This window comes from Oncorhynchus tshawytscha, linkage group LG01, assembly GCF_018296145.1.
Source record: "Oncorhynchus tshawytscha isolate Ot180627B linkage group LG01, Otsh_v2.0, whole genome shotgun sequence".
Lineage (NCBI taxonomy): Eukaryota > Metazoa > Chordata > Actinopteri > Salmoniformes > Salmonidae > Oncorhynchus > Oncorhynchus tshawytscha.
In genome coordinates, this window is record NC_056429.1 from 20351788 (window position 1) to 20372583 (window position 20796).

Consider the following 20796-nt stretch of genomic DNA (forward strand, 5'->3'; position numbering starts at 1 on the left):
CTCCCTCTCCCTCTCTCCCCTCCCCTCCCTCTCCCTCTCTTATCTCCCCTCCCCTCTCCCCCTCCCTTTCTTCTCTCCCCTCCCTCTCTCCCCTTCCCTCTCTTCCCTCCCCTCCCTCTCTCCCCTTCCCTCTCTTCCCTCCCCTCCCTCTCTCCCCCTCCCTCTCTTCTCTCCCCTCCCTCTCTTCTCTCCCCTCCCTCTCCCCTCCTCCCTCTCTTCTCTCCCCCTCCCTTTCTTCCTCTCCTGGCTGCCACAACAGCAGCCATTACGAGTAGAGGATGTTATTTGAGCTGACATTAGTTGAGATTTGCCCTCTGCTGATATACATCATGCTGGCTCCTCTGCTGATATACATCCTGCTGGCTCCTCTGCTGATATACAGCCTGCTGACTCCTCTGCTGATATACATCCTGCTGACTCCTCTGCTGATATACATCCTGCTGACTCCTCTGCTGATATACATCCTGCTGACTCCTCTGCTGATATACATCCTGCTGACTCCTCTGCTGATATACATCCTGCTGACTCCTCTGCTGATATACATTCTGCTGGCTACTCTGCTGATATACATCCTGCTGGCTCCTCTGCTGATATACATCCTGCTGGCTCCTCTGCTGATATACATCATGCTGGCTCCTCTGCATGGGAGACCTGCATCGATTCCCTATTAGTCTGCTCTGTATACACAGCACACACACTATCTCTCAGGTGATAGCCCAACACTTCTGCATTATATATAGTATATAAGACACATACACACAATGCAGCTCTGGGGACCTTTCCTCTCCTCCCTTGCATTGTTCAATCTGTTTATTATGCTTTCTCTGCAAACATCTTCAGCCTCATCTAATCCTTCTATTACCAAGCAGCATCCCTCGTTCCTTCTCTTTCTATTGCATCACTCTAATCTCTTCAAAATAACAACATTTTTCTTCCATTTCATCACTCCAATCATTTAACAGCATGTTTTGCCTCTCTAAAAGCAAATGCTTGTGGCAAATACATGTGCCTAATCCAGAACTGTACCTTCTCCATAAACCCCAACCATCCCCCTCTTTTCAGGGACTTCCCTGTCTATCAGTCAGTCTGTCCATCTGTCTGTCTGTGTCGGTTTGCCTGTCTCTTTGTCTGCCTGTCTGTGTCTGTCTGTGTCTCTGTCAGTCAGTCTGTCGGTTTGCCTGTTTGTCTGTCTGTCTGTGTCTGTGTCTCTGTCAGTCTTTGTCGGTTTGCCTGTCTGTCTGTCTGTCTGTCTGTCTGTTGTCTGTCTGTCTGTCTGTCTGTCTGTCTGTCTGTCTGTCTGTCTGTCTGTCTGTCTGTCTGTCTGTCTGTCTGTCTGTCTGTTTGTCTGTCTGTCTGTCTGTCTGTGTCGGTTTGCCTGTCTGTCTGTCTGTCTGTCTGTCTGTCTGTCTGTCTGTCTGTCTGTCTGTCTGTCTGTCTGTCTGTCTGTCTGTCTGTCTGTCTGTCTGTCTGTCTGTCTGTCTGTCTGTCTGTCTGTCTGTCTGTCTGTCTGTCTGTCTGTCTGTGTGTACCTGTTAGCGGGGGTGGAGAAGACTCCCAGGATGATGTCCCTGCCGTGCATCCTGATGACAGGGCTGGTGGAGTGGAGCAGGTTGAAGTAGAAGTGGGAGTCTCCAGGGATGGAGCAGTTCAGTCTGGCCTTCAGGAACGACGTCCACTGCTTCTCCAACACCCTCTGAGAGCCCCCCAGGTCCGCCTTACACACCCGAGACACCCGAGACACCTGTACCTGAACACACATGCACGCAAGCACGTGGAACAGACAGAACAGTCAATGACCTCGCACCAAACTACATATCAATGACCATGTACAGAGTTTTCCACGCTGGGACAGTTTAAAGCACACATTAGATGTAGTGGTTGATATATTCATGAGCCCATGGATATATATTTAAGCACTAAGGCCTGAGGGGGTGTGGTATATGGCCAATATACCACAGCTAAGGGCTGCCCTTCCACACGACGCAACGCGGAATGCCTGGATACAGCCCTTAGCCATGGTATATTAGCCATATATCACAAACCCCTGAGGTGCCTTATTGCTACTATAAACTGATTACCAATGTAATTAGAGCAGTAAAAATAACTGTTTTGTCATGCCCGTGGTATACAGTTAGATATACCACGGTTGTCAGCCAATCAGCATTCAGGGCTCAAACCACCCAGTTAATCAGTTTTATACCACAATAAACATTCTTCCAAAACGAAGATGAAACCCTTTTTAACAAGTTGGGTGATAAAAAAAAAAATTGCAATGCGTACGACCACATTTGACAGATCATTGTTTTAAAATGGTAAATTAATATGTATTATTCCAGGATATGTCAGTGCATTTCAAATGTGTTCTTTGAACAATCTCAACCCACACAACTGTGGTACAGTGTAAGTCTCCACTTACTGGGAGCCCTATAAACATGCAGCACGAAATGCCTGCGCCAGCACATTTCCACCAAATGTGAATTGCTAATTTATTAGATAAAAAGGCTTCTTGTTACTGTCCTATTTTTTCATGAGCACGTATCCCAAATCTGATATGACTGATGCCATTTGGAGCTGTTATGAAAACGCTTTCCCCCTGTCTAATTCAGACGCAAGGTTGTTCGCACAGCCCACTGTTATTATATTAGATATGCTACAGCACAGATACACAGGAACACAGATACACAGAAACACAGATACACAGATAAATGGAAAAAGGTCATCAGAAGCACTAGGCTGGTATTGACATCTGAATAATTACATGAGATGGAACATCCAGGCAGGCAGACACACTACACACAGGGGAGTGTCCAAAGCTTTACCAGTTTGTCTCGTACCTTCTCCAGATAGTTAAACTCCACGGCCATCTCTCTGAAGAAGAAGTAGATGTGAGGACCCCATTCAACTGAACTGACAAAATAGGGCTCTGGAAAAGGAGGGGAGAGGACCATGTTACACAGCAATAGCTACCCTAAGAGCTATCGGATGCCTCCCTAAATCCCAGCCACAAACACCAGGGTTGTGTTTGGTATGCACCAAATTAGAGAAAATGGATGGAAATAGAGGTGTCAGGGAGGTGGCTCATTTTCGTTGTCAGTTTCAAAACATTCTTGTGTCATGCCTACTGAACCCCATCAGGCATAGCCCACAGGCACAGAGCAGACTAGAGCCCTGGCTCCTCTGACATCAGCAGGGATGTAGTGAATCTGATCCAGATATTGATCCTGATACAAAGTGATGTGGACATAAACACATCGCCTTTAAACAACAACAACAGAGACAATACACACACACACACACACACAAATACAAATAAATACGCACACACACACGCACACAGACACACGCATGCACGCACACACACAATTGCACACACACACACACACACACACACACACACACACACACAACAAATACACACAAATAAACATGTTTAACCGAGGGGCGTACCTCTGAACCATTTGGAGTCGTGTTTGACAGTGCGGAGTGCAGGACTGTCCCCCAGGCTACGGTAGATCACTGCATCTATTGCCAGGAAGTCCGTCACAGTGGCCGTAAACAGATTCCCCTCTGGCAAAAACACACACCAGATCAGTGAGAATGGGAAATCGAGACAGTTACAGCTCAACCTATAAAGAAATTGCAGAGGATAGTTTATATAATGACAGTACAGTACACTAATCAATGCATATGACTGTTGACCAATGAACAATGTATAATTGGATGACAACACACCCCAGACAATGACGAGACAGCCTATAGGGAGGTCAGAGACCTGGCCGTGTGGTGCCAGTGTAACGGATGTGAAACGGCTAGCTTAGTTAGCGGAGACCTTGAAGTAGTAGTTCCCCTTTCTCTGCAAGGGCCGCGGCTTTTGTGGAGCAATGGGTAACGATGCTTCATGGGTGTCAGTTGTTCATGTGTGCAGAGGGTCCCTGGTTTGCGCCCGGGTATGGGCGAGGGGACGGTCTAAAGTTATACTGTTACACCAGAACAACAACCTCTCCCTCAACGTGATCAAGACAAAGGAGATGATTGTGGACTACAGGAAAAAGAGGACCGAGCACGCCCCCATTCTCATCGACGAGGCTGCAGTGGAGCAGGTTGAGAGCTTCAAGTTCCTTGGTGTCCACATCACCAACAAACTAACACGGTCCAAGCACACCATGACAGTCGTGAAGAGGGCACGACAAAACCTATTCTCCCTCAGGAGACTGAAAAGATTTGGCATGGGTCCTCAGATCCTCAAAAGGTTCTACAGCTGCACCATCGAGAGTATCCTGACTGGTTGCATCACTGCCTGGTATGGCAACTGTTCGGCCTCCGACCGCAAGGCACTACAGAGGGTAGTGAGTACGGCCCAGTACATCACTGGGGCCAAGCTTCCTACCTTTCTAGGACCTCTATACCTCTATACGCCAAGTCTAGGTCCAAGAGGCTTCTTAACAGCTTCCACCCCCAAGCCATAAGACTCCTGAACACCTAATCAAATGGCTACCCAGACTATTTGCATTGCCCCCCTTTACACCGCTGCTACTCTCTGTTGTTATCATCTATGCATAGTCACTTTAATAACTCTACCTACATGTACATATTACCTCAACTAATCAGTGCCCCCGCATATTGACTCTGTACCGGTACCCCCCCTGTATATAGTCTCGCTATTGTTATTTTACTGCTGCTCTTTAATTACTTGTTACTTTTATTTCTTATTCTTATTCATATGTATATTTATTAATTAAATTGCATTGTTAGTTAGGGGCACATAAGTAAGCATTTCACTGTTAGGTCTACAACTGTTGTATTCGGCGCATGTGACTAATACAATTTGATTTGATTTGAGATAATTCCAGTTGTCACGGATCCTTCCGGAACTGTCATTACGCACACCAGGTCCCTATTCCCATTTGATTAGTAATTGTATAAGTGTGCCCTTTGTTCACCATTGTCCTGTCGATTATTGTTCCAATGTCCGTTGGTCGTGTGAGTACCTTTGCTGTGTTGTTTTGGCATTCGTGCCGCTTGTATTGTGCAGAAGATTACGGGTCGAGTGCGATTGTGTATTTATTCGAGGTACTCCTCGCTCTTTTGTTTGGGTCTCAACCCTGTGTTTTGTATCATGTATGTTTTGGCTTGGTCCCCGTGCCTATACATGGCACACTGTAATTTGGGTAAATAAAAAACCCTATTACGCATTCCTGCGCCTGTCTCCCGACCATTTATACCGACGTGACACCAGTGGTGCAGAGTGGACAAATTCCCTCTATTTCTACTGCCCAATAATGTGTAATAAAGGCTTCCTATTGTTTCAGCCACTGCCATTGTTGACGTGGTGATGGGAACCTGCTACAGAATGAGGTATTTAAAGCAATGATAGTGTTTTCTCCTCACCGGCGAACAGAGCCACGTTGGCGTGTTTAGGGTCATAGGGGCAGCGGGCCATGCCACTGACCGTCTCTCCCACCATCTCCAGTGTGTCTCCCTGAAACACACACACACACAGTTCACTATATAGTGTTGCTGGGAAACAAAGAGTGAAGTTTACCTTCACATACAGTAAACATATTTTTTAACTCTAGTTCGGAAGTGGGGAAGGACTAGTAATCAAGCACCCATTGTACTTGGCGCATGTTACAAATAAAATGTTATTTGATTTGACATACATGCCGACAGATTATGGCAATTAGTATATATTATAACATATTCACAGCATTGTTATTCTTCCTCTGCAATCGTGCAAATACTGAAGACAACAACAACAGGAACAAATACACACAAACACAACCTTTTGAAATGCATGCAGCTAAACAACCACGGGCGAAATCAAAGTCACACAGACGCCAACACCGGTTGAAAATGAATTAAATAAATGAAACACTGTGGTTGTCATTAAAACCCAGCTATAAATAAACCCTAGGTGTGCTAACTAGTCCCAGGAGAAGCCCTGAGGCCGTCAGCCCTACACAGGTTCCACTGCTCATTAACAGCCAGAGATAATGGGCCAGGTATAGAGGAGGGAGTCAGTGTGCTGGTATGTTGGAGATGTGACAGACTGAACATAACACTTCTCTGAAAGCCTTTGACACTTAAACTGGATGCCCCTATCCCCCATCTCCTTCCTCCCTCCCTCCTTCACAAGCTTTTTCAACTCGTTAGTCTGATTGGAAGAGTCTGGATGTGGCTGTAAAACGGAGCAGGTAGATAAGTAGCTCCGAGGTGTGCTCTTCCAGGACAGAGTGTATGACCGGGAGGGAGCAACTCCAGGTACATGAGCAGTGCAACCACTTAGCGTTTTCCTTCTACTTGCCTGCCTGGGTTTCACCAGAGGCGAAGAAACGAACCAGCCAGACACATCATAAGCACAGCCTCCTCCTTGGTTCCAGCTGACCCTCTCCCAGCCCTCAGCTCTGCACTATGACCATCTGTCTCTGCCGCTCTACAAAAACAACCTCCACAGTTTAAGCGTGGTGCAATAGCTACTGATATCTAGCCGATATCTAGCCTCTCTCTGTCTCTGCCTTAGGTACGAAACAAATGACGGAAAACAAGTTGTACATTTGTGAGTAAGCAACATGCTTAATCATGTTTGTGAGCGAGCTCCAGATTCCAGAGAAAAGGAATAGTCCATTTATCAATGATGCACCAATCATTAGGCTTGATGCATGGCTGGACTGCTCACAGGTAGAGATGTGCTCAGCTTCCCCAAGCAGCAATGACTGCTGTTTGAGTTTGACAGACAGCGTGTGTGTTCTATAGGTACTCACAGTATAGTTGGCACACAGCGGATTGAAGGCGTTGGTCCCACAGACAAACAGACCTCCTTGTCGACTCAGCAAAACCTTCATGAAGTTCCGACACTCGTCCTGATAGGAGAGAGAGAGAAATGAGGAGGTCCTAATCAGAGTGGATAGTCTATGACTTATTATCCTACTGCAAGGTGAAATGAGGCTTCTAAATGCATGATGGGAGAAATGATCACATCAGAATGATCAAATCAGAGTGGATAGTCTGTGACTTATTATCCTATTGCTAGGTGAAATGAGGCTTCTAAATGCATGATGGGAGGAATTATCACATCATTAACACTGTCAATCTCCTCATTACTCAGCCCAACAGAGGTTCCCAGTCTGCCCGCCTGTAGCATCAAAGACTTTCCATTGGCTCACACCAGCTATTGATTGACAGATGGAAATCCCAGCTAACTTTGTACTTTCAACCACCACTCACTTTACTGCGGTGGTACAACTCTTATTACCATGACTACCATGTTAACAAGCAGCGCAGCAATCACCAGCAGATCCAATTTGTAATTGATAGTTCAACATTTTATTTATGTAATCTGTGTGAGTGTGTGTCAGTGCAGTGAGTTGTATCCCTCTACATCTAAATCCCTAGTGGCCTGTACCCCTCTCGCTCCCCTCTCCTGTCCAAGTCAGCGTGGCTCCAGCTCCAGCTCCTGGCCCTGTGCCTGGTGTCTCAGCCCCTCCACCACGGGGGAGCAGAGCCACTGATGTCATTGGAGGGAAAGTGGGGTGTGGGGATGGGAGAAGGGGGAGGGCTATTCCAGATGCTCCAGCCCCAAACAGGGTTCTGTTTATCCACGGTGGAGCAGAGTGGCCCGAGCAGGAGCGGCGGGGGGCAGCAACGTGTGTTGAGTGAGGTGAGGTTAGAATTCCCCACACCGCTGTGGTACTAGACAGGGAGACGTGTGACAGCCACTACTAACTGCATACTAAATCATGAGTGTGTGTGTGTGTGTCACTGCACAGATTCATTGTTCGTGTCAGTGTGATTTGCATGTTTGTTTTTCAGTGGGACTGCGGTCTATAGGCTGAAAGCATAAAGCCAGATGTAACACATTACCTGCTAAAAGACAGAACGAGACACAGCGCCAAAATCTCAGTTAAGATTGTACAATAAATACCATTCACATGAAGTGTGGGCTTTTGGCCCTGCAACGTAAATTGAAATACAGGATGTCTGCCATTTAAACAACAGGGAATTATACTGTTTGGAAGCCTCTCGTCTCTTGCATCATTGTGAGCCATGGTGTATCACTTTATTCGCTTGAATGGTGTTTCGCTTTAATTCTTTTTTATTTTATCATCTGCCTCCATATACAGATTTTATTTGTCTCCTGTATTAAACCACACAGCCTCGTCAATCCATCCCCCTGTTTCCCTCCTCTCTCCAATCTCACCATTTCCTCTCCCTGGACACACTCCAGACAAAGCACCACCTGTGCTGGCTGGCAGTTCTTTCACGTGACCCACATCCAGACGATCGCAGCTCTACTTCTCACTGTTGGTGTTACACCACTGCATTATTAATACAGAGCAGCCCGGATGAATTGCGCAGTGTGCCGCACATATGAATACAAACATAAACATGTTGGTATTTGTGGTATGGTGTGTGTGTGTGTGTGTGTGGGGGGGGAGCACACACACACACACACACTGAGGTTTCCTTCCACTGCAGACCTCTCTCTGTTGATTTCCAGTCTCTAGCCCATCCCTCAGTCAGTCTCAGACAGACCCAGACCCAGACCTCACTCAGAGGAACAACAACCCTCTGTTACAACAACACATCTGCTCACAACAGCCCACCGCAGTCAGAGAGAATTACAAACGAAGACTTCCTCCACCTAGACTAGTGTATCTGGTTTCCATTGATCTAATCCTCCTGATGTTGAAATTGGTTGCACAATTGCACACTTCACCAGGGTGGCGCCCCTTATTGTAAAGCAACAGTATGTTATTACCTAAGCATAAAGACTCAAGGAACCAACTTCCTTGGACCATGATGTTTTTACTAAACTGAGGAAGAGCTAATGAGCACAACCGAGTTTAGCCAGGCGCAAACGACACACGTCAGCTACGCTGCTCCATCACAGGGTAATATTTAGCAAACAGCTTCTCAGTAAAACCTTAAAAGTTTCCGTAGCATGCTCGATTGAGTCCATCACTGCTGGGATGAGGCAGAGCAGAGGTGTCTTTGCCAAGTGCTCCAGAGCCAGAACTCTTCCCACACTCCAGCAGGCTACTCGTGTCTCTTCCTCTCCTCCTCTTTGCTCTTCTCTCACCTCCCTCTCATTGGGTGAGCCACGCTTGACTCTGATCATCAGCAGCAGGCCTGTCATTTCATGGCAACAGTCTGACTCAGACTTTGACGTAAGGCAGAGTGACTGGTGCACGAGCAGGCGGGGGGTGAATGCGGAGGAACAATTAACAGCAGTGCTAAATTAGCACAAATTTGCCAGTACAAAAGCACTTCATGCCCGCGTTCTCTCTTACTCAGCATGCTAGTACTAATCCACATCCCCTCCCGAGCTTGTCTTGTCTCTTGCAGAGACTGTTTGATGCTAATCCTGAGTGAATGCACTACAGGCCAGCATCAACATCTCCCCTGAAGAAGAAGAGGAAGAGGAGGAGGGAGAGATCCAGAGATTAATGAAGACAGCTTTGTGGCAGTAGTGGTTAGGACAACTGACGGGTGACCTGGAGATTGCAGGGTCAGCTCCCTGTCGAGTTCACTGCGGTCTATTCTTGACCAGAACAACCCAAATTACTGCAGTATGTGGCCTGCTAAGAACTCAGAAACATGTTCACCACAGGGAGGAGGTCAGAGACCTGTTAGTGTGGTGCCAGGATAACAACCTCTCCCTCAACGTGATCAAGACAAAGGAGATGATTGTGGACTACAGGAAAAGGAGGACCGAGCACGCCCCCATTCTCATTGACGGGCTGCAGTGGAGCAGGTTGTCCACCAGCAACCTATCATGGTCCAAACACACCAAGACAGTCGTGAAGAGGGCACAACAACGCCTATTCCCTCTCAGGAGACTGAAACGATTTGGCATGGGTCCTCAGATCCTCGAAAGGTTCTACAGCTGCACATTCAAGAGCATCCTGACTGGTTGCATCACTGCCTGGTATGGCAACTGCTCGGCCTCCGCCCGCAAGGCACTACAGAGGGTAGTGAGTACGGCCCAGCATATCACTGGGGCAAAGCTTCCTGCCATCCAGGACCTCTATACCAGGCGGTGTCAGAGGAAGACACTAAAAATGTTCAGCCACCCTAGTCAAAGACTGTTCTCTCTGCTACCACACGGCAAGTGGTACCGGAACACCAAGTCTAGGTCCAAAAGGTTTCTTAACAGCTTCTACCCCCAAGGCATACGACTCCTGAAAAGCTAATCAAATGCCTATTTTTACACTCCTGCTACTCTCTGTTTATTATCCATCCATAGTCACTTTACCTCTACCTACAAGTACATATTACCTCAATTACCTTGACTAACCGGTGCCCCCCGCACATTGACTCTGCACTGGTACTGTAACGATTGTCGTTGGTGGAAGAAGGTGAGGACCAAGGTGCAGCGTGGTACGTGTTCGGCATTTTATTAAATATAACTGAACACTAGATAACAAAGTAACAAAAGGTACAACCAAAACAGCTCTGTCAGGTGCAACACACACTACACAGAAAATAACTACCCACAAACACCAGGTGGGAACAGGCTACCTAAGTATGGTTCTCAATAAGAGACAACGATTGCCAGCTGCCTCTGATTGGGAACCATACCATATCAAACACATAGAAATAGAAAACATAGATCACAAAACTTAGAATGCCCACCCCAACTCACACCCTGACCAAACTAAAATAGAGACATAAAAGGAACTAAGGTCAGGACGTGACAGGTACCCCCTGTATATAGCCTCGCTACTGTTATTTTATTGTTGCGCCTTAATTATTTATTTTCTATTTTTCTTTCTTTTTTCTTTTTAAAACTTTTTTACTTCAGTGTCTTTTAGTAAATACTTTCTTAACACTTATTTAAAATGGTATTGTTGGTTAAGGGCTTGTAAGTAAGCATTTCACTGTAAGGTTGTTGTATTCTGTTGTATTCGGCGCATGTGAGGTTGTTTTGAGCGAGGTTGTTTTGAGCAGCCGGAGAGCTGCTGTATATAGGGCATCTGCAGAGATACTATATAATAAACATACAATAAGCTGTGGAACCATATCATGGTTAGACTGATCTTGTCTGGTATAGAGGACTGAAATGCAGACCCCCTCTGAGAGTGGGTATCAACAACATATTGATCAAACAATCTCACTAAGTGCTGCACATATCAATGCAAACCTGCTCTTTAAAAAAGTCTATATGGAATTTCTTTGTTTGCATACTGACTGGCCTTGCCCTTGTGCTTGGCATTGAGCCAGCCCCAGCTGGGGAGTCTCTCTCTCTGTTTCTGAGTCTAGGCTGCATACAACTGAGACAGTCTCTAGGGTTAGGAGAAAGAAATAAAGAGAGAGAAAGAGGGAGAGAGAGAGAGAAAGAGGGAGGGAACCCATCTGCATTCAGCTGGACAATAAAATGGCTCCTTTAAAGTCCACCAGGAGGACGAAGGATGTTGAATTTCCCACCCAATTATGAGAATATGCCCTTTCTGATCAACCAACCAGAAACATTTAATTACAAAACCAATTAATTTGGTGGCGAATGTATCACATCTGACAAAACCATCCCGGGAGCCAGACAGGACATTTGCAGGAGGCGAAGTGGATAAGTGGATGGTGTGGATGGTGGAGGAGGGTGGCGTGGGTGGAGGAAGAGGGTGGAGGGTAGAGGGTAGAGAGTGAGTGGAGGACAGGGGCCTAGAGGATAGAGGTGTGTGTTTGTACGTGTACATGTGTCCGTGGGTGAAGGCTAAGGGGATGGTGTGGATGGTGGAGGACAGGGGCCTAGAGGATAGAGGTGTGGTGTTTGTACGTGTTTCTACATCTACATGTGTCCATGGGTGAAGGCTAAGGGGATGGTGTGGATGGTGGAGGACAGGGGCCTAGAGGACAGAGGTGTGTGTTTCTACATCTACATGTGTCCATGGGTGAAGGCTAAGGGGATGGTGTGGATGGTGGAGGACAGGGGCCTAGAGGACAGAGGTGTGTGTTTCTACGTGTACATGTGTCCGTGGGTGAAGGCTAAGGGGATGGTGTGGATGGTGGAGGACAGGGGCCTAGAGAACAGAGGTGTGTGTTTCTACGTGTACATGTGTCCGTGGGTGAAGGCTAAGGGGATGGTGTGGATGGTGGAGGACAGGGGCCTAGAGGACAGAGGTGTGTGTTTCTACGTGTACATGTGTCCGTGGGTGAAGGCTAAGGGGATGAGGGACCTGGTGCGCTTATCTCTGCCTCATTCTTGTGTGACTCACTGCATTACCAGAGTCATTAGGGGGAGGATGGCCTTTTATTCTTCTCAGTCAGGCCTGTGGGCAGGCAGGTGGGACTGACTCCCCCCCCCCCTCTCCCCATAACCACCTTTGTCTCATTTTACATTTTAATAACTTAGCAGACGCTCTTATCCAGAGCGACTTACATGAGCAATTAGGGTTAAGGGCACATTGACAGATCTTTCCCCTAGTCGGCTCTGAGTTTCGAACCAGTGATCTTTCGGTTACTGGCCCAATGCTCTTAACCAGTAGGCTACCTGCCGCTAGGCTACCTCCTCCACCCTCCGCTCCCTATTCTCCATGGAGCCTTCGTCTCGGGGTGTCTCACACAGATTTGATGTCAGGTGTTATTTTCAGTGTTAAGTCAAGTCTTTTTTCGCTCTCCTACACAGACACTTTTCAATAATGCCCTGGTCGGTTTGTGTGTGGGTTGGTGTGTGAGCTAGGAGAATGTGTGTGAAGTCAGAAGAGAGAGGCACTGATCCGCCCGCTGTGTGTTGGTGGGGGCAAGAGAAGTGCAGAGGAGGGAGAGTGGGTGTGTGAGAGATAGCTGAGGTAGTCATGCGTGGGTTGGGTTGACTGTGGGGACTGTTTCACTGTTGATTCTTCGCCACATCTCAGCTCACCTCCTTGGTTTAACCCCCCCCACCCCCCCCTCCATTTTGTGAGGGCACACACCACAACTGGAATGTCCTGCGAGGCGGCCATGTTCATAAAGGGGGTGGGACGGCTGGACCTCTGAAGTGTGTAGTGGTTTAGGTGAACAGGAACACTTGGGGTGGCACATGGTGGTGCCCCCTCCTCTTAGAAGAGCCAGCAGAGTGCCAGCAGAGTGCCAGTCAAACGTTTGGCACCATGAATGCCCGGCTCCAGGTGGCAAGGTGGGGCCTGTGCCATGTTTCAGTGTGTGTGTGTGTGTGTGTGTGTGTGTGTGTGTGTGTGTGTGTGTGTGTGTGTGTGTGTGTGTGTGTGTGTGTGTGTGTGCGTGTGCGTGCATGCGTGTTCAACCCTGAAAGTGTGTGCATTCCCCAGCTCACCTCATGCTTGCCCTTCATCCTGCAGGTCCTGATGTCGTTTTTGTTGGACTCCCATGTTCTCTTCTATAACAGACAGACATTGGCATTCCAACCGTGTCAGTTAAGCTGGTTAGACTGTACTGTAAGATGTTAATGAGGCGTGTGCACGGAGAGGGCCTCACCTTACTGTAGAACATCTCCTCTCCCGCCACATTGTCCAGCTCCACACGGAAAAGGTCATCTCTGACAGACAAAGAGCACGGCAGTCAGCCAACAGCAAGACAAAGCTAGCTAAGTCTTAGACAAGCACTCAACTGTATTCCACACGCTCTCACACATAGCAGCAGTAGAAATACTCCACTATCCTATGGACAATTCTGGACATGCCACAGAATAATGGTTGGATTAAATGTTTGAATCTTCTTTGTCTGTTCATGCACTGTAGGCTATGAAATCTGTTGGCTATAACTATGTAACAATTTACAATATATCTGAATAAAACAGATTGGGATTCAGCTCTGTATAATGGGACACATTTCAGGGTATGGTTGATTTGAATTGCATAATGGACATTTTTGAATTGCATAATGTTTTTCCCCTTGGTTTACTTTGGTCTCATTTGAGTTCACTTGCAGTAAAGTTGGTTTTGCTGGGAGGCCTGAATTGTCTCACTTGGGAAGAAATTGAATTAATGGATGATTTAATCAGGAAGTTTGCCTGCATTCATAACCCACCCCCACACAGACAGCACACAATGCTAATGGTCCCATCATATAATACCATGCATTCATGCTACTCACTGCTAATACATTCATAATTCTTATATATTTTATTTTAGATTTTTTTATTTAATCTTTATTTAACTAGGCAAGTCAGTTAAGAACAATTTTTTATTTACAATGACTGCCTACCCCGGTCAAACCCTGACCCGGGCAACGATGGGCCAATTGTGTGCCGCCCTATGGGACTCCCAATCACGGCCGGTTGTGATACAACCTGGAATCAAACCAGGGTCTGTAGTGACACCTCCAGCACTGAGAGGCAGTGCCTTAGACCGCTGCACCACTCGGGAGAGGGCCTGTGAAAGGGCCTTTAGAATCTGAGTTAGGGTAGGAGCCTTAAGGAAGATGCTAACAGCTGATGTTGCATATTGATCAAGGCCCTGTATCTCTGGTGAATAAGCTGGAGAGGCTCTGCTTGTGCCAACCTCCTTTCAGACACCAGGCTTTGAATGTTCTAATCTGTAAATCTGCCAAAGCTATGTTATTGCAGCAGTATCGATCTTATCTCCTAGATCTGCCTTCCATCTGTTCTGCCTTACTCCACAGCAGAAGGCAGGTTCTCTGTGTGTGCGCGTGCTCGTGCGCATGCACGTGCATGTGCGTGTGTGTGTCTTTGGTGAGGGGAACAGGGTAAGCCTAAGCGCTCCTCTACTGAATTATTCACTGGTGGTTCCTCTAGGTTTGCTCAAAGATTCCCTCCCTAGGTTACCTCCCTCACAATACAGGACGGTGGCTAAGTGATGTGGGTAGAATTACCATCCACTTACTCTGTGCCTCGCTCATTGGGCTGGGTCAAAGTTTAAGCAGCCTACAAACAATCAAGTAGGGCAGTGAGTGTGGCGTAATCGCATCCAGAGCACTTCAGCCCTGTCCAGTATTAACATATGAAAATGTGAACAGGCCTCTCAGTGGGTGTGGCTAAGCTAAGGCTGCTGTGGTTTGAAGAGGCCAGTGAATATTGTTCTACGTCTCTTGTCTCCTTCAGGCTGTTAGATTGACCTCTCTGCTTTACTGTTGCATTTTACATTGTTTATGTTGCAGGCGGTTCACAAGGCAGGCTAGGCCGTCAATCTCCCTGACCACCAATAAAATGTCTTCCGACTGGCATTTGAAGACCTGCAAATTGAGTTAACAGAATATATACGTGTGTGGATTACCGTTCAGATTTATAGGCAACAACCCTGTGAACTGTCCAAAGTGTTGTATTATTCTCAAATGCCTATTTTGGGTTGTTCAGATGCTGAGCTTCTCTAAGCCTTTCTGAGCTGTCAGACACTGACTTTGCAGAGAACGCCACAAAAATAGATGAAACTGAAAAAGAGAGGTTTCTGACCAATCAGTAACCCTGACCCTCCCTGTGCTGACTGATTGTGACTCTGTCGCTGTCCCTCTGTCTGCATGCTACTTCCTGTTTGCTATGTTACTCCCTACAGCTGAGTGGGCAGCTGTAGCCAGACCCCAGACGGCTCTATTCTGAAGCGTCTGTGGCGACTGTGCGTCTGTGTCGCATAGATGATCCCCCTGTGAGCTTTGAGGTCTGCGTCTCTCCGTGGCCAGCGGATGGTCTGGTCTGGCAGCGACTATGCTCACTCTCACTCTTCAGCCTCTAATGGAGAGATAGATTCTACTGCCTCTCTCCTGCTCGCAAAATCCAGATGGCAAAATCCTCTTACGGTTTACCATAATTGGAACCAATTAATCATGTATTGGCCATGTTCCTTGGTAGCCTCTCCTATTGGGATAAGCACTGCTCAATTGGTTTATTTCTGTGGATTAGTCCAGTGGATCTGGAGCTGTGTGACAGGTCCAGAGAGTCCACACATCTACTTATAGAGAGGAGAGCACTGGAGCGTGAGCTAATACAGTAGAGAGAGAGAGCAAGAGAGGGCTGAGGAGGAGGCTTGAAGTGCTGTGCACCTTGTTATGACATGCATTATCTGAATTAGGCCCACAGAATTATACCTGAGGAGGAGGGGCTTCTATGGCGGGAACTTTGAATGTCTTTGAACTTCAGAGTTGGCTTAGCTTTGGACCACAAGCTTGTGTGTGAAGGGCGGAACCAGAATTTAAAAAATATATTACCATTTTGTAGTTAATAAATCCAATGTCAAATGTGATAACTATAGTATCTATCCCTCACTAGCATTGATGGATCATAGGCGCTTTGTTGCCTGCAATGTAAAATAACATTATTAACCGGTTCCCATGCATTTAAAACAATGGAACTGTTCCGGAACAGTGAACATTTGTTCCCGTTTCTAATTCTGTTCCTTGATAAATATTATTTTTTCAGGTTTTCAGTTCTGTTCCCTGGACCGGTTCCAACGCCTGGCGAATAGGTGTGTGTACTTTCTCTCACTCCGCCGGGCTCAGGGTCTAAAAGAGGGCCATGTACGCAGCCTGTTGTCAAAAATTGATGGGGTTAGGATTTGGGCTAAATCAACTGATGCTGATGTAATTGTGTTTTCTGAAACCTGGCTCAGCAAGTCTGTTTTTGATAAGGATATTTGTATAAGTGGTTACAATGTTTATCGCACTGATCGGGTTAAGAAAGGTGGGGGTGTGGCTATATATGTAAAATCTAAATTCCCTGTAAGTGTGGCAAAGTCTGAAACTATTTGTAAACAGTTGGAATTGAGGTTTCAAAAGGCCTCTCTAACTGTGATTGGCTGTTATAGACCCCCTCTGCTCTCTATAACTGTGATTGGCTGTTATAGACCCCCCTCTGCTCTCTCTAACTGTGATTGGCTGTTATAGACCCCCTCTGCTCTCTATAACTGTGATTGGCTGTTACAGACCCCCCTCTGCTCTCTATAACTGTGATTGGCTGTTACAGACCCCCCTCTGGTCTCGGTGATGCATTTTCTTCTTTGACGCACCTTATGTCTAAACTTCTTTACAGTGAAATGATCTTGATTGGTGATCTCACCTGGTGTTGGTTAAAGCCGGTGTCTGATGATTTAAAAATGTTTTGTAATTCTAGGAATCTTACCCAGTTGATTAACTCACCCACTCGCCCAAATCTTAAATGCCCAGATAAATCTACTCTGATTGATTTGATATTGACAAATGTTCCACATAAATATTCTGCGGTTGGTGTTTTTTGTAATGATTTTAGTGACCATTGTGCTGTTGTTGCTGTTAGAAATACTAAGGTACCAAAAACAAACCCACGTTTTATTCATAAGAGAAATTTGAAGTGTTTTAATGAGCAGGCTTTCTTTCATGATTTGTTTTATTTTGACAGATTGAGCTTATCCCTGAGAAATTCTTTCATGATGGTTTTCCCCAAATAGTAAACAAACATGCCCCATTCCGCAGGTTCAGGGTTAAAGGGCGGGATAATCCATGGTTTTCTTCTGAGCAGTCTTGTACTATTCACGACCATAATCTAGCCTGGGCTAAAGCAAGGAAATCATGTTCTGATGCTGATTGGCTTATTTTTAGGCAGTTACGAAACAAGTGTTCTTTTCTTCTCAGGAAGGATAGGTCTGTTACCACTGATAACCTGAATGACCCTAGAACGTTTTGGAAGGCTATTAAGTCTATGTCTGGTAACAGTAATGTTAATGAATTACCGTCATGTGTTTTGAAGGGCTCTGTTGCTATATATGACAAAACTGAAACGCTGAATTGTTTCAATGAGCACTTTGTATCATCTGCTAGGCTGTTTGATTCAGTGTCCTCTGTCTCTGTACAACCCTGTGTGGATGAACCAATGAGAGCTGGTCAAACTTTGAGCTTTTTGCCATTCTCAGTGTAGGTGGTACATAACGCCCTGAAATCCTTAGATCAGAGAAAGCCTGCAGGTCCTGATCTTTTGGATCCCTGCTTTTTAAATCTGGCAGCTGATTTCATAGCTGAACCACTTACATCTCTGTTCAATCTAACCCTGGAATGTAATGAAATTCCAAAGATCTGGAAATCAGCATTTGTCCTACCACTTTTAATAGGGGGAGATCCAACTCTTTTGAATAATTATAGGCCAATCTCAAAGCTGTCAACCCTGGTGAAAATACTTGAAACCCTTGTAGGTGAACAGCTAAAAGAGTTTTTATTTACTAAGTCTATTTTATCAATGTACCAATCGAGCTCCAGGAAGAAGCATAGCACAATTACAGCAGCCATGAAGCTTTTAAATGATATCACTGAAGCCATTGACAAAAAACAGCACTGTGCACTTTTTATTGATCTCTCTAAGGCTTTTGATACAGTTAATCATGCTATACTAAGGCAGAGATTGTCGAGTGTAGGTCTTTCGGAGCATGCAGTTGCATGGTTTGCTAACTATCTGTCTGATAGAATTCAGTGCACTCAATTTGATGGGCTTATGTCTGTTAAATTGTCTGTCTTGAATGGTGTGCTCCAAGGCTCTCTACTTGGTCCTCTCTTATTCACTATTTATATAAATGATTTAGACAAAAATGTCCAAAATGCACAACTTCATTTTTATGCTGATGATACTGTTATTTACTGTTGTGCCGCGTCTCTTACAAAAGCTTTCCAGAACATGCAAACTGCTTTTTATACTGTTCAACATACCTTGTGTCAATTGAAGCTTATCCTCAATACTGACAAAACTAAACTAATGGCGTTTCTAATGCAAGAAATAGACCTCTGGACCTTTCACCTATTACTACTTGTCAGGGCAAGGAGATTGAGGTTGTAACATCATATAAATATCTTGGAATTTTAATTAATGACGGCCTCGCTTTTAAATTGCATATTCAAGAACTTACAAAAAAATTGAAGCTGAAATTAGGATTTTATTTTAGGAATAAGGCCTGCTTTTCTTTTGAAGCCAGAAGGAACCTAGTATCAGCTACATTTATGCCTTTACTAGACTATGGGGATATTTTATTAGTGAATGCTTCCGCTCAGTGTTTGAGATCAATTGACACTCTTTACCATGGCACTTTGAGATTTATTTTAAAAACCCTGCAAAACCCTTACGCACCACTGCACTTTGTATACCAGGGTTGGCTGGCCTTCTCTAGTCACTCGTAGGCTCAGTCACTGGTATACTTTTATTTACAAAGCCATTTTGTGCTTACTACCTTTTTATTTGTGCATTTTTACTGTTCAGAAATGTGGTGGGTACTCTCTTTGTTCGCTGGACTTTATCCTGCTAACTGTTCCAAATGTCTGAACTGAATTTGGTAAAAGGGCTTTTATGCGCCATCATCTTGGAACACCTTACAAAATACTTTTCAACTGGAAGAACTTGTCCCGATTGGTGTTTTTAAATCACTGATGAAGGATTTTGAGGCTGATTCCCTGACCTGTCAATGTTTTTAATTTGCTGTTTTATACTCTTGTGAATTCAATGGTTTTTACTAGATTACTTGTAGTTTTTCATGTTGTCTGTCTGTAATTTTTTTGTAATGACTTGGTGCTGCCTATTTTGGCCAGGGCACTCTTGAAAAAGAGATTTTAATCTAAATGAGCCCTTCCTGGTTAAATAAAGGTTAAATAAATAAATAAAAGTTCAGGGGCTACAGTGTTGCTCATACATTCAGATTCCAGTCCCCTCCTATATGGTAAGGCTTTCAGGACAGTTGGGCCAATTATTCTCTCCCCCACTCTCCCTCCGTCTCTCTCTCCATCTCTGGCCAGCCGATAGATGGGAGAGGACAGAGTGACAGAAGCTCCCCAACAGGTGCTTGGGGCTTAGGGCAGGGCTTTAATCGTTGCAGTATGAACATCTAAGCTAATGGTGACAGGATTTGGGCTCACTGGAGCCTCTTATCAGGCCAGCCACTCTGCTGCAGCTTTCAGGCAATCAGCCCGGCCCCCCCACAGGTACTCAGGCACCTTTGCACTTTTAAGTCTATCTGCTTGGCTTTTCGTAGCCCGGCTCAACATTTATACACACAGACATGTGCAAGCATGCCTGCACACTCTGCCTCCCACTAACTCTGGTTATTGGATTTCACTACCATCCGGTCCACTGAGACATAGGCATTAGTTTACCTTTTCTATCATGTAACAGTGGCACTAAAACATGAGTCTCCTGGTTGTGGTTATATTTGATCACTAACCTGCAGTGAGACGGGCTGCGGTGACTACAGGCCTCCTGTCTTCAGCCTCTAGGTTTTATTATTAGGCTGTGTAGCCAGAGCGGCTGGAGCCAAATGCTGCAGGATTTGACATAATTATTTATTATTAGGCCTTTGGATTTGAGGTTAGAGAAAGGCCAAAGGCCACGGACCGAGTCATTTCCTGACACAGTATGGGGCTCCTTATTGGGAATGTCTATGGCCTAGTCTGCTGTAACCACCACCATATGTCTGCCCTACACGGACATTGTAGTCTTTTTAATAGGTTCCCAGTAATATTAAGCTTGTCTGTGACATCATCCGTCATCTTTTAGAGCATTAGAAGAAGATTGATTGTTGTTTTCTATTTCTGGTTGGAAAGGGCAGACAAGACAACAGATGTAATTGAACACATTTCCACCCCTGTGTGGCCTCTGGTCCAACACCACCCATCAACAGACTAGTCTAACCAGAATCAGCACATTTGGTCTCCAGCCTGGCCTGACCAACACTCTGTGGATGGGAGTCAAGCACTCACTTCCTTTTTTGTTGTTGTATTCTTTTCTTTTTTTTACCCTTTTTTCTCCCCAATTTCATGGTATCCAATTAGCAGTTACAGTCTTGTCTCATTGCTGCAACGCCCATACGGACTCGGGAGAGGCGAAGGTCAAGAGCTGTGCGTCCTCCGAAACACAACACAACAAAACACAACACAGCTTAATGGTGACCC

General features: G+C 45.7%; 1 protein-coding gene across 5 annotated transcripts in view; it reads right to left on the reverse strand.

Moving 5' to 3' along the window:
- The window catches only part of LOC112261507 (semaphorin-6B-like), a 131119-nt gene that overhangs the window by 39177 nt on the left and 71146 nt on the right, over positions 1-20796 (reverse strand). For 4 of the 5 annotated variants that reach the window (XM_042308174.1, XM_042308219.1, XM_042308245.1 and 1 more), the window contains 7 exons: positions 13429-13489; positions 13268-13330; positions 6762-6860; positions 5389-5479; positions 3448-3567; positions 2835-2923; positions 1530-1747 (listed from right to left, as the gene is read on the reverse strand). In XM_042308174.1, coding sequence (XP_042164108.1) covers positions 1530-1747; positions 2835-2923; positions 3448-3567; positions 5389-5479; positions 6762-6860; positions 13268-13330; positions 13429-13489 — 741 coding nt within the window. The remainder of the gene's footprint in view (positions 1-1529; positions 1748-2834; positions 2924-3447; positions 3568-5388; positions 5480-6761; positions 6861-13267; positions 13331-13428; positions 13490-20796) is intronic. The other variant, XM_042308196.1, reaches the window with a different exon arrangement.